At 44.7% G+C, this 18,435-nt stretch overlaps 1 protein-coding gene across 1 annotated transcript; it reads right to left on the bottom strand.

Moving 5' to 3' along the window:
- Positions 1-3,963: 3,963 nt before the first annotated feature.
- Positions 3,964-8,123, bottom strand: LOC125399705 (uncharacterized). Its single transcript, XM_048433246.3, has one exon. The coding sequence runs from the start codon at positions 7,997-7,999 to the stop codon at positions 6,671-6,673; it is 1,329 nt and encodes a 442-aa protein (XP_048289203.2). The 5' UTR covers positions 8,000-8,123; the 3' UTR covers positions 3,964-6,670.
- Between the last annotated feature and the right edge of the window lie 10,312 nt (positions 8,124-18,435).

Genomic DNA, 18,435 nt, shown 5'->3' with positions numbered 1-18,435 from the left:
CACTAGTAAGTTATAAAGCAATATACATAAGTTACTACATAGCTTTCATAATGAGGTCACAATCCTGAAAAACAAAGTCAATTTTTCTGGTGTAGGTTTTTTTTTAAGATTCTTTTTTTTTTTATCTGCATGAGTGTTTTGTCTACATGTCTATCTGTATACCACCTGTATGCAGTGCCCAGAGAAGCCAGAAATGGGTGTTGGATACCCTTGGAACTGGAGTTGCAGACAGTTGTTAGCTGCCATGTGGGTGCTGGAAACAAACCCAGGTCCTATATAAGAGCAGCCAGCACTTTTTCCTGAGTCATCTCTCCAGGAGCCCCGAAAGTGTATTTTTTGTTTGTTTGTTTGAAACAGGGTCTCTGTCTCTCCACATGACCCTGGCTGCCCTGGAACTCACTATGTAGACCAGACTGACTTCAAACTCAACAGAGATCTGCGTGCCTTTTCCTCCCAAGTGCTGGATCAAAGGCCTGTGCCACCACACCTGAATACAACGTGTTTTTCTTTTATTGTCTATTTGTATGGGAATTTTACTTACACACATGTTACATGAGGCATTATTTTCCATTCATGTTTCTGGAATGTTTGCACAAGTCAGTTTTTAAAACTTCAGTTTATTTTAAATAAAGTTCATCAGAGTAACAAGGTTTATTATGGCTTATAATCCTGGCAATAAATACCACTATTACTGGAAGCTGGGAGACTGTCTCCAGCACTAAGCAAGAATAGGCAGTCCATTGGTTTGGAATAGGTCAGGACTTCAGATAGAAGTTTCTAAAGCAAGATAAGAACTTTTGCTTTTATCAAGTTGGCAGTGAAATATGTAGAAACATTGTTAAGGTCTGGGGGAAAAAGGCAATTTCATTTGAGATGATAGCCGTGATAATCTAGAATAAAACAAGAAAACACAGACTTCAAATTCTCATTTTCTTGCTAAAACCAAAGGTTTAAATAGAGAAGTAATCTATTAACTGACTTGTAGTATTATAATTTAAGGTTTAAATAGAGAAGTAATCCATTAACTGACCTGTAGTAGTATAATTTAAGTTACACTTAAGATTTTTGTCAAGGTCGAGGGGTGGTGGCGGCGCACGCCTTTAATCCCAGCACTCGGGAGGCAGAGGCAGGCGATCTCTGTGAGTTTGAAGCCAGCCTGGTCTACAAGAGCTAGTTCCAGGATAGGTTCCAAAGCTACAGAAAAACCCTGTCTCAAGAAACCAAAAAAAAAAAAATAATAATAAAGATTTGTGTCAAAAGGCTCCTTAATAATATTGGCAAGGTCTCATGTAACTCTAGCTGGCCTCAAATTCACTTTATGCTTGAAGATGACCTTGAACTCCTGATCCTCCTACCTCTACCTTCAGAGTGCTGAGCTTATAGTTATGAACACCTACTTGAATAATAACTTTAATATGGAAGAATATTTTGTCATATATCCATATAAAACATACCATACACCTGTATTTGTATGACTTTGGAAAATGTATTTAATCTCTCAGTGTCAAACCCATCCTTTAAGTGGAGGTAACAACAGTATCTAATTTCATGATGAATGCCCTTGAGTCACTCCTATTGTATTATAAATACCCAATAGCTATTATTGATAATAAATTCGTGCATGCTTATTCAAATACAAACTGAGTTATAAGATCAATGAAACATAGATAAATAAGATTCTCGTGGTCTATTAGATAAGGAACATAAGAAGTAACCTAAGGGTCTTAAGTTTTAGTGACACAGATTTGAGCTTCTTGAGTTCATACTACTGACACTGTGGGTCAGACAGTTCTGTGTCACACAAGCTTTTCTGTCCACTGTTGGGTGTTTCACTGCATTTCTGCTCTCTATACATTAGGTACTGAGGGCACCTTCCTTATCCCAGCTTTGTGCCATCAAAGAGTCTCAAGGTGAGTTTCAAAAACCAAGTTAGCGAATCAATTTCCAGATAAGCATTCCCAGGGCCTGCCTCTTTGACTAATGGCCTTCTCAGGAACCTAGATATTGCCATACAACATGAACCCTATTGTTGGCAAATACCAGGCCCTGAGAGTCAGAAGCCTAGCAAATTGCCTCATCTTGGACCAGCAAACTAAGAAGGCTGTGTATTCTGAGAGAATAGTGGACCACATCAGGGTGTCCCTAGGGCAGAGTGAAAAGGTGATATTGGCTGTAGATTTGCCCTACCAAGTCCCCTCTCCCTATGTCACTTGTTCTTGGTTAAATGAATGATTCCAGATGAGGTAACTGGAGCCAAAGGAGCTACAGAGCCCATTCCAGGCAAGCAGGCAGATTAGGGTGGGGTTTCTCCTTGGTTACACAAGTCACAACATTTTAAAGACAGTATCACTATGTAGCCATGGCTACCCAGGAATTGGATGTACAAACCAGGCTGGCACCAAATTTGTAGAGTTCTACTTCTAAAGTTATGGGACTAACAGCATGTATCACAATGCCAGGATACTTACATCTTTGATTTCTGTCTTTTGACCCATAAAATCAAAAATATCTACTACCCTGACCTCTAAAGGGAAAAACACATATATTTCTGTTTTAGATAAGTACCTACCTTGCTAATAACATGCATAGATGGGCTATTGTAGTAAACAGTAATTCCACATGATGCCATCTCTATAAGAAATTAAACACCTGGAAGTATTTTGCAAGATGAACACTGATGGAGCCGATACTTTGGTTAGGAACTGTTGCTAACATTTAAAAGGTCTACTTTGGGCTTATAATTAAATGGAGAACACCTTAGAAATTTATCTCAATTATTTGCCTACTTCCATTACTTTACAGACAGTCCCAAGTAGAACTGCAAACAACAGACACAGCTCAACCCTGCTAAAGATTCTGCAAAGCAGCTAAGTGTGGTGTGCTGGGCTTGGGTCTCAGTAGACTGCTTACCTAGAATGCAGAAAGCCCTGGGTTCCATCCCCAGCACTTCACAAACCTGGGGTAGTGATATTTAGGCCAAAGGATCAGAAGTTGAAGGTCATCCTTGGCCAAAGACATAATTTGAGGCTAGCCTGAGCTACCTGAGATTCTGTCAAAAAAAAAAGTCCCAGAGAGCGAGCATATTGGTTAAAATCACTTGCTGCTCTTCTAGAGGACTAAAATTCAGTTCCCAGCACACAACTGTTTGTTAACTCCAGCTCCAGAAGATGTGGTGCCTCTGACTTCAACTGGCACATACACTCCCATGCACTACCCATATTCAGAAATATAGGGGCTCATGTAGCCCATGCTAGCCTCAAACTCACTATATAGCCGATGATGACCTTCAAATTCTGATCCTCCTGTCTTTACTTCCTATGTGTTGGAATTACAGGTGCGCAGAAGCCTAAGTCCAGCATTGTGTATATGTATGCATGCATGCATTAAACTGGCTTAGCTACTAAATCCAAACCCCTCCGTGTTTCTCTTTTCTCTCTCTCTCTCTCTCTCTCTCTCTCTTTCTTTCTTTCCTTCTTTCTTTTTTTACTTCCTTCCTTCTTTTTTTCTTTCTTTCTTTCTTTCCTCCCGCCCTCCCTTCCTTTTTTTTTCCCCTGAGGGTTTCTCTGTAGCTCTGGAACCTGTCCTGGAACTAGCTCTTGTAGACCAGGCCGGCCTTAAACTCAGAGATCTGCCTGCCTCTGCCTCCCAAGTGCTGGGATTAAAGGCATGAGCCACCACCGCCCGGCCCTTCCTTCCTTCCTTCCTTCCTTTCTTTCTTTAGACTTGGTCTCTCCATGTAGCCCTAGCTTTTGTGGAATTTGGTATGTAGACTAGGCTGACTTCAAACACACAGAGATCTGCCTGTCTTTGATTAAACTTGTGTAGTACTGGGCAGTGGTGGTGCATGCCTTTAATCCCAGGTCAACTTGGTCTACAAACTGAGTTCCAGAACAGCCAGAGCTGTTACACAAAAAAATCTGTATCAAAAACAAACAAACAAACAAAAAACAACCAACAACAAAGTTATTTGCACTATGTCTTGCTTAAGATTTATTTTATTTGTTTATTTATTTAATCTATTTTCACAGAGCATGGCGGCCCATGCTTTTAATCCCAGCATTTGGGAGGCAGAGGATCTCTGAGTTTGAGGCAAACTCGGTCTATAGTGTAACTTTCTAAGACAGCAAGGGCTACACGGAGAAACCTTGTCTTGAAAAATAACAAGAAAAACAAAATTTTTTTTTGTTTTTGAGATAGTGTTTTTCTGTATAGATCTGGCTATCTTGGAACTCAGCCTGTAGACCAGGTTGGTCTCAAACTCAGTGTCTGCCTCCTGAGTGATAAGATTTTAAAGACGTTGGCTACCACTGCCGAGCCAAAAAAAAATTAAAAAATCTTATTTATGTGTATGTGTTTGTGTACATGCCATGTCCTGTGAACGTGCCCACAGAAGCTAGTAGAGGGTATCAGATCCTCTGGAAATGGAGTTATAGACAGTTGGATGCTACTCAATATGGGTGCTTGAACTAAACTTGCGTCCTCTGGAAGAGAAGCAAGCCCTCTTAACTGCAGAGCCATCTCTCCAGGCCCTCTTCTGTTCTTTTTGAGAGTTTTTCCTTCATATTTGATACTCTTACCTATGGTCCTCATCCAGTGAAAATCTACTTTTGGATCCAATTGAAACCTCCCTCACCACATCCTCACTGGAATTCTTGAAGCACTGTATTATTACATTATTACATTTCAGTGGTTATTTCAGTGTCCAAGTCTCCTGGTAAATGGTAAGTGTGTGAAGAACAGGACCTCCGAATATAGCACTGGCTCTCCAGTACTTAATACAATGCCTAGCATCTGCTAGAAAGAATACAAATTTTTGGCCTATGAATTAATTATTTGAAGGGCATGGATTGGCTCCTCCTGTCAAAAATATAATACTCCCACTGGCCTGCTAATACTTCCTTTTTCCTTAGCTGACCTTCAGTCATCCTCATAACTATTGTTTTGATTCAGAGAACAAAGACTACAAAACTTTCTATTGACAAGACCTGCATCCTTGTATCTTTATGTTTACCTTATTCCTGGTACTTAGTGTTGTCTTTAAGACCTGCCTAGATAATTATTTCAATCATATGAAGTACCTCAAAGAATAAAGGGTGGGGCAAGAAATGGCTTTCTGAAATAACCTAAATCCTTTCTGATTTTCTTCTTTTTTTTGAGACAGTCCTGGATGGCCTAGAACCTGTTTTGTAGACCAGGCTGGTCCCCAGTTTTCAGAGACTATGCTTGTCTCTGCCTCATGAGTACACCCACACCCAGCGCACCCAATTTCTTTTTAAAATTGTTTTGCTTATATATAGTTACATACACACACACACACACACACACACAGTACTGATGTCAGGCAAGCTGAGATTCATTCCCAGTCCTATCTCTTTTATTATTTTTTGGTAAAACATAGAAGATTCAGCCCAAAAATATGGGTATTCTAGGTAAGAACTGTCACTAAGCCACTCCACCAGGGTCCACACTCCACTTTAAAAAAAAATTTTAAGACAGATCTTTTAATAGAAAGGAACATAGTCATTGGATATGTTTTATAGAATTCAGGTGTTCAAAATATATAAAACAGCCAAAGATTTATAGGACAAGCAGGGCGGTGGTGGGGCACACTTTTAATTCTAGCACTGGGGAGGCAGAGTCAGGCAGATCTCTGTGAGTTCGAGGCCAGCCTGGTCTACAGAGTGAGTTCCAGGACAGCAACAATAAAATACAAACGAAGAAAGAGATGAGAGTAAGAGGAGAGTGAGTAAACTAGCGAACGCAGGCCCAGCATTTTCTCTTTAGAATCACCCAGTTTTTCTTATACATTCAAAGTGTGTTATTTAGGTAATGTATTTAAATAGCAAACATCACTGTTGTAAACGGGAAATTGATATAACTTGGCATTAAGTAGAAGTAACTCAATGAAAATGTGTGCGAATACAAAGATTATTAAATTCTAGCTGAGTATAGTTTTAGCCTACTGAAACTTTAGAGGGTATTAAAGAGCACTGTCTCCCAACAAAATATAGCCTCTCTGGCAAAAACCAAACATATTGAAAAAGATTAACTCCCTTCCTAAGATTCAGTGTCATTTAATGTCATGTCCCTGTGCAAACTGAAGTTGTCTTCTTCCAGGAGAAGCCTTGCAGAATCCAAATCCTCCACCTCCCTCTTCAGGACTTCCTAAAAAACAATACACCTCTGGCCTCTCCTCTAACCTTAAACAAAACAACATTTTATTGTCTGATAAAGTAGTCAAAATCTGAGAACTAGTTTTTAAAGCCTACCAACTCTCAAAGTGGCTTATCCCTGAAGTCCAAGGCCACTTTGTTCTCATTATAGCAGTTGAGAAGCTACCAGGACAGTGACAATAAAAAGGGTAATGTAGGTAAGTTTTCCTCCAAGGCACTTACTTGGCAAAGGCCTTAGTAGACATTCAAATGTCTGGGGTCTGATTCCTATTAGAAGGGGTGACTTTTTCTCACTCCCCTGGTGGTTGGAAGGTTGCCAGTAGGGTCACACTGCCTATCTGAATGTGTGACCTCAGAGATAGGCAATGAAGGGTCAAGTTGTTCCTCAGTTAGTTTCTGGCTGATTGCTGGGAGAGTCTCAGAAGTTTTAGCACTTGAGTTCTTAGGAACCTCCTGAACACGTGAAGAACTTCTTAAAGTGAAGACTTCTTAAAGTCTTAAGAAGTCTGGGAAACCCCATGTGGCACCACAGGAACCTCCATGCCCAAAGTATGACTCTCAGAAGCTTTACCAGTCTCAGGCTGAGTTTGAGAGGCAGAAGGAAGATTCTGGAGCTGGCCTTCTTTGGCTACAGAGCCCGGGTTTTGGCTCTGAGAGGTCACGGGCACCAGGAGGTGGCTCTGACTGTCTGCCCGTTGCACAGGGTAGATCTGAGAGGTCACACTGATCTTAGAGCGCCCCTGAGGGTCAAGGTTCACAGTCATATAGCTGTCTGAGGACACAGAGCCCTGAACTTGGCTCTGAGAGGTCACGGGTACCACAGGGAAACTTTCAGAGGGCACGGGCACCAGGAGGTGGCTCTGACTGTCTGCCCGTTGCACAGGGTAGATCTGAGAGGCCACACTGATCTTAGAGCGCCCCTGAGGGTCAAGGTTCACAGTCATATAGCTGTCTGAGGACACAGAATTCTGAACTTGGCTCTGAGAGGTCACGGGTACCACAGGGAAACTTTCAGAGGGCACGGGCACCAGGAGGTGACTCTGACTGTCTGCCCGTTGTAGAGGGTAGATCTGAGAGGTCACACTGATCTTAGAGCGCCCCTGAGGGTCAAGGTCCATAGGCATCTGGCTGTCAGAGGACAAAGCCATCTGGGAGTAGCTGCCATAAGCTCCAGGCACCAGAGGGTAGCACTGCGAGGTCACCGAAAAGACAGGCTGACTCCTAGAAGTACAAATGGAGAGAGAATGTTGCAAAGGGACCAGAGGTAGGCTCTTAGAGGCCTGGGTTGAGCAAAGCTGTAGATTGCTTAGAATGGACACAGACTTCACCGGATGGGACGAACTTCTGCCACCTTCGATCCTGGCATCGCTGTTCCCTTCCAGCTGGCCCGGGTCGGTCGAGCTGAGGCTACTCATCCTCTGGAGGACCCTCGGGAGGAGCTGCCGCTGCCTCCGCCGGCGGATACGCTGGAAGGTGTTGGAGACGCTCCTGATGGTCAGTGAGAAGCGACGGCTGCCGCTGCGGTGCATCCCGACCTCTCTCGCGCGAGGCGAAGTCCTCCTCAAGGGGTCTTCCGGGAGCGCCTCGATGTTGCCGGTGTACCAGAAGATCCACCACAAGAGACTGACGAAGATGATGATGGAACCCAGATAGAGCAGCATGTCGTAGAAAAGCAGGTTGGCGAAGACGCCAGTGAACAGCACTGCCACACCCACCGCGTCGAAGGCAACGCCCAGCCAAAAGAAGTGCCTGCAGCGGCCCAGGGCCCCGGACCGCATCTGCGCCAAGTCCGCGCTCTTCTCGGAAAGCTCTGTGCGGCGCAACATCTCCCAGGCAAAGCCCGCAAGAGGCCACCAGGCCCAGGGCGCTGCCCCAGGCGGGCTTTGGCCGCTGGGTCTCCATGGCAACTCAAGGGGCGGAGCAGGACGTTAGGCGGTGCCTTGCCTGCAGGAGATGAAGAGGCCCAGAGAACTGCGCGTGCGCACTAGGACCCGCTGATCTGCGCTTGCGCAATGCTCGCCACTGTCCCTGGCTGTGCTAGTGTCTGACCCCTATGGCTTTGAGTGAGCCAAACCTAAGGCGAGAATCATCTTGAGGGAGGGTGAGAGAAAGGGTAACTTCCCTGCAACAGAAGGAATGAATCTTGGCCTCAGGTGCAGTCAGGTGTTCCTGATTTTCCTTCACCTGAGGTGTAGCTAGGTTAGGGTCTGGTGTTACCTCTGAATCCCCATCTTACCTGGCAACTGCTGATGTACTCGGTTCAAGGACCTAGTAGACCCCATCGCTCCAGTTTCTCCCATCTGCTGTAGCGGTGGGGTGGGGGAAAACTGTTAGAAATTTTTCCAACCGCAGCTCTCTGCCTACGCCAAAAATCCCAGTCAAGCCAAATGACAACGAGCCAAATTAAAGGATATCTAGGTTTAATGGGATTTCTGCACTCACGGGAGGGGGGTGGTTAGGAGGGGGGTGGAGGGGGTGGGCAGGTGGTGTTCAAGGTCTGGTGGGTGTTATTCTTTTGACCCTTTAAGGGGCAAGCCACGCCCACTCCCAGCGACCCCTGACCTCTCCCCACCATCTTGGATCACACACTCTTACTGTTCTCCTCTTGGGGTTGCATGCATCTCCCCATTTCCCTCTCTCTTTTCTCTGTCTCTGTCTCTCTTTTTCTTTCTCTCTCTCTCTTTCCCTCTCTCTCTCTCTCTTTCCCTCTCTCTCCCCCTGCCCTCCCTTTCCCCTTTCCCCTCATAACCCCCTGAATAAATATTTCACATGCTGAGTCTGTCCATGTCTCCTGTCTCCTGTACCTGCCGCTAGCTGTCTCTGCCAGGCTATCTCTGCCTGGCTCACCTGGGACCTTGGAGCGAGCAGCTAGGGACCCGCTGGGCTTCTGTTGTTCTGTGAGCTTGCCACCTGCTCACATGGCCCCCACAGTTGTCTCTGCCTTGGGACTAGAGTCCGCCACCTGCCTACAGCTGATGCCTGGGGCATGCCACGAGCCCACCAGGGTCACGCTAGCATTTTTTAAAATATAAAATTGGTGCCAGACTTGAGTAATTTGACCGCCCCAGACCTCCGCCTGTGGGGCTGGGTTTTGCGGGGGCCGGGACCCACAGCTCCAACTTCTGGGGACAGAATTGGAACCGAGAATCTCCTCAACAATGACCCACGTGTTCCATCTGGCTGGGCGTGGCCCCTCCAAACAATACCAGCTTCTAATCGTGAGTTTCCCCATTTTAGTTGTCTCTTTTAACCCAGAATTGACCGTTGAGCTCCCAGAACCTCCCCCACCCCGTCACTAGAAACACGGGGACACACACACACACACACACACACACACACACACACACACACACGACGACCAACCCCAACCACGGGTCCTCAAAGGCCCAGGGTCTTCAGTTCTTCCTCTTTTTCCCTTTCATTTCTGTCTTTTCTTCTTTTCGTGGTGACCGCCGCTACAGTGCAGCCTGGCCTCTGGTTTCTGAGTAACCTGCCCAGATCCAGCTAGGCCCATAGCACCCCACATGGGGATTGGGGACACCCGCCCACATGTCCTGGGTGTTCACGCCATCTGCTACTCGCCTAAACAGGGAGCCATTCTCATTGTAGGCTTGAGATGCCATGGTTTTTGCTGGTTTTTTTTCACGGCCTTGACCATGGGAAGCAAGCCCCTCCCCGCTAGGATACCTTTGGATGCCCTACAGCCTCACGCTTTAATGCCTTCCTTACAAACCTCCACACTTATCCGTCTCTGTTCAAAGAAATGGCCTCAATATAACTTAGGGGGAAATTGTCTGTTTGCCTGAGTTTTCACCATTTTGGCTCTGGATAGCAAACAGCTCCCCGGCTTTTAAAATTCCTGCCGGCTTTTCAATTCCAGCCATGGCATGGTGCAGTTTTTTCGGTTCCAGCCTTTTGCTCCCCTCTGCTGCTTGTGGTATGGCATGATGGCTCAGCAACAGGGCAGATCACGCCTTTAGGTCCCTCTCATTAAACTTAAAATCCTTACAGCTCAAAAATTGTAACTTTTCCCCCACAACACGTGGTCACCGCCATGTTCACTGGGGTCAGGTGACTTTTTCGCCACCTTGGCTGAGAGCCAGGTCACATGACCAAGCTCTGCCAGTTTTACTTATGTATACCCTGCCTTTTCCCCCAGTTTTCACCAAAATCCTCTCGTTAACTCTGTTACAGGTATTTTGCACACTGACATGCTTTTGATAGGGCCCATCAAGAACATGAACGTTGCCCAATTCCTGTTCACTATTTCTATATATAATAATTATTCATTGCATCTCATTTCAGACTACAAAATTAAAGTCTCATATTTTAAACTGGTATGTACTTTTAAATCTCTTACAAAAATGCCTTATATCATTAACTTTATATAACAAACAGTTTCTTCTCTCTGCCTTTATACGAATGTAAATCTTACCTGTTAAGAGCCAGTACAGTCAAGCTCAGACCCAATCTTCCAGACAGATTCTATACTGCAGCTATACCTAATATAGACAGCCCTCAACTGCTCAGAGATCTGGGAAATATGATATTTAAATATTTAATTATTAAAAAACTTTTCATAACAAAAAGAGACAGGTTGGCTCCTAGCAGCAGCACTCTGTTTCCTCCAAGAAGACAGAAGACAAATGGGCACAGAACAACATCCATCTGCAGTTGCAGAGAAGCGTCCATCTACAGTTTGCTTCGACTGCCGAGCACTGACCTTTGAGCAAAACTGCCTTTCACTTAAACTGAAGACCTCCAGACATGGACAGAATCACTGGAATCGACAGCCTAGCTGCTCAGATCAAGGTAGGCCTGTCTTCCTACAGATTTCTTAGCACACAGGGTCTTCTGGAGCCTGACAGGCCCTACGCTAAACAGCAAAGGTCAAGTGCAACCTTCAGCGACCATGGAAGACCCAAAAGAGTAGCTCTGGGTGCCAACCAAGTAAGTTCCCTGTCATTTTTTAATCAGTAACTCAAGTAAAAATCTTATCCATCTCAAAGATCTCTGACAGTTTGATAGCTGAGAGGTTTTGTCAAGTTACCTCACCAAATAAAAAATACTTTTCATTGTACAAAAATATGTCACACTCATTATACAATGTATGTGTCTAAAACTTCTGTTTTTACAAACCCAAGGAGTTCTCGTGAGTTCCAGGGAGCCGAATTAAAGAACCCACCATAAACAGGTCAGATACACCCCCCTCAATTCCCTGGTCCTAAATTTTTTTTTCCTTAATTTAACTTTGTCCTCTGTTCTGCCAATACCTTAGCCAGGTACAAGGGACACCAGACATTTCCATGCCACAGACACCTGTCGGGAGCAAAAAGACCAGCTATGCCAGAAGGTTCCCAGCACACAGCCTTCTCAGGTTCCCCCCAAAAGACGATGCCCACAAATCAGCCAGAAGCAGTCTTGAGAATTCGCCGCCCCAATTCCGTCAAACCGTGATGTCTAATCTCCTGCTTTTTATTATAGTGGGCACAGGGGCGGGGCCTTCAAAGATGGAGTCCAGAGATAGGGACTTGCATTCCAGACTGTATAAGGGGTGACAGGAAGCTGAGGTGATATTTTGACTAACATTTAGGTTCTCTTAGCAAAAAGGGGCGTTGACTCGAGTCTGGTTACTTCCTGCGGGCATGGGGTGATATGGGGAAGGGGAGAGCTGGGTGTTGGTGGGTACACACTCAGCAAGAGGTGTGGCTGGAAAGGCATCCTGTATACTGTCATCCCAGAGACGCCAGGCTTCTGTTCCTTGGGGGAGGTGAGAAGGCAGGTGTCGTGTGAGGTCCTGCCCATCAAGGTTCAAGAGACCTAGGAGTTAGCTAAGGATATCTCAACCCAGTAAAGGTGCTGGGCAAGCAGGTATCACTAAGAAAAAAATGAGAAAAAATGTCCTCCCAAGAATGCAGGGCAGTGGCAAAGTTTTAAGTGGGAAGGAATGGGTCCCGTCTACCCCCATAACTGAAATTTGTGAGGGGAATGTAAGGTTCGAGTGAGATGTTAGAACAGTTTAGGTAGCTCCTGTGTCCAAAAGAAAAGTAATGGACTTAACTGCTACCTGCAGCTTTACCCTAGGCTCTGATAGGGTTACCGGACATACCAAGTCTGGGCAGTGTCAATTCCCTGCAAGGCTGAGAAGTTCGAAGGCTGACACAGTTTCATTTGTTGATTTTGGTGGGGCTGGACCTCAGTGGTGTGGCACAGAGGACAAGCATGCACAGGGGCGTTGTGATTAACAGCCCGCCTGTGAGGTTGACTTAGGCTGGGCTCCAGCAGGGTAGAGCCTGTGGTTGGCTTCCCTTGCTCCCCTTCCCATGGCCTTAGGGCAGCTGCTAAGGCTGGGCCTGCAGAGTAGCTGCTTGTTGTTGGGAAGACTCAGCTGATTCTTCTTGGGCATTAAAACTTTATTTTTTTTTTACCAATTTCTGTCTAGGGATTTGGGGACCTCCCTCAGCCTTTATTAACTTCTTGAAATATCTGGTGCTGACTGAGAAGTAAAATGAGTAGCCAAGACCTTGGCTCCCCACTGGGGAGGCTGGATCTAGTCTGGTATATTGTGCCATGGTCTCTTGTAACTGATTTTAAAAAATGGCTGGATTCTTACTTTTTTCTAAGACCATTTCCATATCCTGAAGAAGGCAATGAACAATAATGTTTTGCCTCTGTAATGAAACTCTTTACTATAAGAAGAAGGCTTAGTAGAAAAAGAACCTAGCCACTTTTCTATCTGAGAGAGATCTGGAAGAGAAAAGGGAACGTGGAGTTTGATAATGTCATAGACTCCTGCCACTTCCCAAAGAGGGCAGAGAAGGGCGGATCTATGGTGGGATCTGGTATGGGAGAAGACTAGGAGGATTGGAAGAGGCTAGCCCAGTGCAAGGAGGGGGTCCAAGGGTGGGAAGGTGAGATAGGAGAAGGTGAGAGGGGGGAGGAAGGTGGGTAAGGTGGAAGTTGACCTTGAACTTCAGGATTGGCAGATTGGCAAGGAGGGGGTAGACAGGGAAGGAGAGGAATGTGGAGAATGTTGCTCCTCAGGAGGAGGGTGGATAATGTGGGTTTGAGGGAGTAGGGGAGGGGCCAGTGCCTCCGGTTGCATGGTCCAGCTGGAATTGTTGGGGTCCCAATTCTCAGATGACCAGGAATTTGGAGGTGTTGCTGCCTTAGCTACAAGACTGGTGCTGCGAGACACTGGCTACACTGATGGAAGGGTGAGAGCGCATAAACACAAAAACCATGGACATATGTAAATCTCTCTCCATTTGTTCCTATGGCAACAAAAATTTTCTAGGTCCTGGAGGACGGAAAGCTTTAAGAGGCATCCCAGGGGCAAGAGCAGATCTGACTTTGAACTGCAAGTGCTCATTTTAAAGTCTATGCCCAACTGCATGGCCTAAGTCTATTACAGTGCGTCCACCAAAATAGCTCTTAGGCATAAATGGGGTCGTGAAAATTGAATGCTAGGTGTCCCTAAAACAAACAAAATTCACTTCAGCTAGGCGTGGCCTGACTGCTGAGATCAGACTTCGTCTTCCACAAGAATCCTATAATGGACAAAAGTAAATGCGAATGAGTCCCCCAAACCCTATAGCATAGACAAGAAAAAGGGACTCACCAAGATTCAGCCGTTGTAGTCTGGAAGCTGATTTTAGCCTAGCATGGAGAGCTCAGATTGTGAACTAGGGCGCTTTCAATGAGGGGCTCTAGGCCATGGGGAAAGGTCGCCCTATCTCGGTGAGACCTCCAGGTGTTAGGAATTTTTTCTAATGTGAGCTCTCTGCCAATGCCAAAAATCCCAATCTAGCCAAATGACAACTAGCCGAAAACAGAATCCATCCCTCTTCTGCATACAAGAAATGCATCTCAACCCTAAAGACAAACATCGTCTCAGAGTAAAAGTTTGGGAAAACATATACCAATCAAATGGACCTAAGAAACAAGCAGGTGTAGCTATCTTAATATCTAACTAAATAGACTTCAAGCTAAAATCAGTCAAAAGAGACTGTTGTGGGAGTAACTTCCGCTGCCTCAACCAATAGTCGCTGAAATACGAGCCCACAGTGCAGCGGGGAGCGACTTCCGCTCCGTCAGCCAATAGCTGCTGAAATACCAGCCCACTGGGGCGTGGTATATTTCTCTTTTAAAAAGAGAAGCAGATCTGGATCAGGCTCTCTTGGTTCCGGCTCTTGGTTCCGGTGCTTGGTCCCGGCTCCTGCTCCTGGCTCCTGCTCCCGGCTCCTGCTCCAGCGACTAGGCTCCCTTCCTGACAGTTTATGGTGTATGTAAGTTTTACCCCCCCAAAATAAATAACCCCTTAAAACATAACTGGTGTGGGATTGATTCGCCGATAATTGACGCCCAACGTTTGGTTTAAGAACCGCCCCAGTCCCCCACCCCCAGATCGGCCTCCCAGGATACACAGGTCCGGACAGTCTCTGCCGGCTTACTTTGCCCTGTTCGGCATGGATTTTTAAATTTTTCCTTGCAACGTGAATCAAAGAGCTCACAGCACAAGCTCCCTTTGAAGTTCCAGCAAGCTGTTTGAAACCCCTGCCATCCGCCATAACTGATTAGGAGTGTTGCAAGCAGCTTGACCCTTAATCCCAGCACAGGGACACGGGGCCCAAAGCACTAGGCCTCTTTAGCAACAGCGCAGTGGCTGTGTCACGACCCTCTGCATCCGGTTGAACAGAGCAGCAGGGCCTTGTTTATTGCCTTGTTTGTTGGCCACTAGAAGCTCTCTGACCTTTTGTGATCTGTGGATTTAACCTCTGGATTTGAGTGTATATATTCTAGAGTTTACTTCCTGAATCAACACCACTGCCACGTGGATTCAGGTGCGCCCCACCTCCTACTGGCAGGCAACGGTCATTACAGGTAAGATTTTTCTTTTCGGTTGAAAATAAATACATACATACATACATACAAGTACAATTTCCTTTGATTGAAAATGTCAGAAAATATTACTATCCAAAAGTTCAATGGTTTTTTAAATTGCGCTATGGAGGATATTCTGAAGGATGTCTCAGATATTCCTCTTACTTTGTTATTCCTGGGATCTGTTGCTTTTCTGGTGTTTGGCTATTTTATAAGAAAGATACAGTCCTTACAGACTGAATCTACAATGCTGAGGACAGAGATTAAAACCTTAAGAACAATTCAGACTGATACCAACCTCCTCAACAAAGAGTTTGGAGATTTCAAGGAAGAAACTAGATCAGAGTTTGGAGAATTCAAGGAGGAGACTAGATCTTTGTTTGATATGACTCGGTCGACTGACCAAAATATCAAGAAGGTACAGTCTGATATTGCTTCTTTAGAAGGGAGCTTCACTGCTCTGGAGGAGGGGACAACCAAAATGACTCATAACCTCCAGTCCATGACTGTAAGTGCTGAAACATTAGCTGAGAGGATTATAACCATTGAATGTGAAAATCGGACTTTATCAAAAGGGTATGATAGATTAATTGACAGGATTTCCATACAAGAAGGCACAGTACATGCCATGAGGATTATGTCCAAGGAGGATATCGTATCTCTAATGGACAAGCTCCACGCCTTGGAATTATCAATGAAGGCGATTGTGTCCAAGGAGGAAATAGTGTCTCTGACGGACAAGTTCCATGCCTTAGAATCGTTAATGAAGGCTATGGAGCATAATACTGGACAGGAGATTCAGGACTTACAGAAGGCAATGGTGAGCAGATTTAATAAGATTGAGGAAATCATAGACTCTGATGAACAGGAGCAAAAGGTAGAAAGGCAACCTTCACCTCAAAAAACTCTCAGTCTACATAGAGTTATACCTGCCTTTCCAGTAATAACGTCAGAAAAGATAACTGGCTCCAAAACCCCTAAGGTCATTAAAGAACATACATGGGAGCCTATACGTGTGAATGATCTGAAAGAATTTAAACAAGCAATTGTGAATTATGGACTACATTCATCCTTTGTTAGGGAGATGTTAAAATCCTGGGCTCTGAGCAACAGGGCAACTCCTCAAGATTGGAACCAGCTCACATCAGCTGTCCTTGAGAACGGACCTTTATGGCATTTCAAATGCCTATTCAAACAAGAGGCCAGACTTTTACAACAACAAGAATCAGCGAAAGGAATTGAGGTTTCTCTAGATCAAATTCTAGGGGAAGGACCTTACTCTGATCCTCAGGAACAAGCTCTTTATGATGAAAACATTTTATCCATATGTGCTACAGCAGCTCTAAGGGCCTGGGACAGGGTTCAAGACTCAGGTCAGAGAGTAGAATCGTATGTCAGGGTCAAACAGGGTCAGAGAGAACCCTTTAGTGACTTTTTGCAACGACTAACTAAGGCTGTACAAATAGGGATACCTGATCCAGAAGCAAGAAATATAGTAATTGAGTCTTTGGCATATGAGAATGCCAATGTAGAATGCAAAAGGATCCTGGGGCCTTTAAAGCTCAGATCAGCGCCTTTGGACGAATGGGTTTTACATACAATGAATGTTGATACATTTGATTATGGCAATGAAACATAGGTACAAGAAGCAATTTCCAAAGGTAAAAGGAGACATCAGATTACAAAATGCTTTCATTGTGGCAAAACGGGACACATGAAAAGGGACTGCAGACAATGGAATTCCAGGAATAATGCCTCTTCTAGGAATAACAGGAATAGGAGGACTCAGCCTTCAGGTTTATGTAGAAGATGTGGAAAGGGCAGGCATTGGACGAATGAGTGTAGGTCAACAAGAGATAAACAGGGCAACCCGTTGCCATCGGGAAACTCAATAGGGGGCCTCTCGAAGGCCCCCATGGTAAATGTGGTCCAGTCATTTCCGATCACTGCAGAGAACATGCCTCTTCAGGGAAATTAGAATGCCCCATGCCTGCTGTTAAAAGCAATAACGGCCTGAAGGATGAGTTAAATGTGGTGAATGAATCAAGAAATCTAAGAGGACAAAGTAAACGAATTTTCTGGCAGACTTCTATAAATGAACAAAGACCACAGCTAAGAGTGTGTGTAAATGGCAAACTTATTACTGGCTTACTGGACACAGGTGTGGATGTAAGTATCATTACACCAGAGTCTTGGCATCTGCATTGGCCTCTTCAGGAGGTAGATATTCAGTTCCTAGGAATTGGAACCCTATCTTGAGTAAGACAAAGCACGAGATGGGTCAATTGTATAGGTCCAGACGGACAAATAGGAAAACTAAGGCCATATGTAGCAAATATTGCAGTGAATTTATGGGGCTGTGACCTATTGCAGCAATGGAACACCCAAATTAACATTCTGCTGCTTCCAGAGCCTATATTTCTGAGGACAATATTACAAGATATTACAGATGGCAGAAACCAGCCATTAGAGCTATACAAGAACACAACACAATTGATGGCACTTCAGAGGTACCAACAGCCATGCCTATACAATGGTTGACTGAGAAACCAATATGGACTAAACAGTGGCCTTTAGCTGAGGAAAAGTTACAGGCTTTAGAACAGCTGGTACAAGAGCAATTAGATGCTGGACATATAGAAGAATCTACCAGCCCTTGGAACTCTCCTGTGTTTGTTGTTAAGAAAAAATCTGGTAAATGGAGAATGGTGACAGATCTTAGAGCTATCAACAAGGTTATTCAACCTATGGGCCCTCTGCAATCTGAAATTCCTCTGCCCTCCCTGTTACCAAAGGGATGGCCTCTTATAGTTATTTATCTGAAAGATTGTTTCTTCACTATACCATTACAAGAAAAAGAGAAAAGTTTGCCTTCACAGTGCCTACCTATAATAACTCTCAGCCTTCAAGGAGGTACCAGTGGACTATCCTCCCACAGGGAATGTTGAACTCTCCTACCCTGTGCCAATATTTTGTAAGCCAATCATTGAAAATTATACGCAAACAATTTCCTAAGTCCATAATATACCACTATATGGATGATATCCTGATATCTGATCAAAACAAAGATACCTTAGAAAGGCTGTTTGAAGAAGTAAAACTAGTATTACCTAAATGGGGATTGCAAATTGCTCCTGAAAAAATTCAGAGAGGAGATTCTGTTAATTATTTAGGTTATAAAATAGGCTTACAAAGAATTAAGACTCAAAAGGCACAAATCAGGAGAGACCGGTTATGAACTCTTAATGACTTTCAAAGATTATTGGGAGACATTTCCAGTCTACGACCAGCTGTTGGGATAACACCTGATCTAATAATTCATTTAAACAAAACCTTAGATGGTGACAAAGATTTGAATAGTCCCAGAGAGTTAACAGCT

Source organism: Myodes glareolus, chromosome 9, assembly GCF_982192425.1.
Source record: "Myodes glareolus chromosome 9, mMyoGla1.1, whole genome shotgun sequence".
Classification (NCBI taxonomy): domain Eukaryota; kingdom Metazoa; phylum Chordata; class Mammalia; order Rodentia; family Cricetidae; genus Myodes; species Myodes glareolus.
Note: the sequence above shows the minus strand (reverse complement) of the source record. Positions and strands in the feature narration are given on the sequence as shown.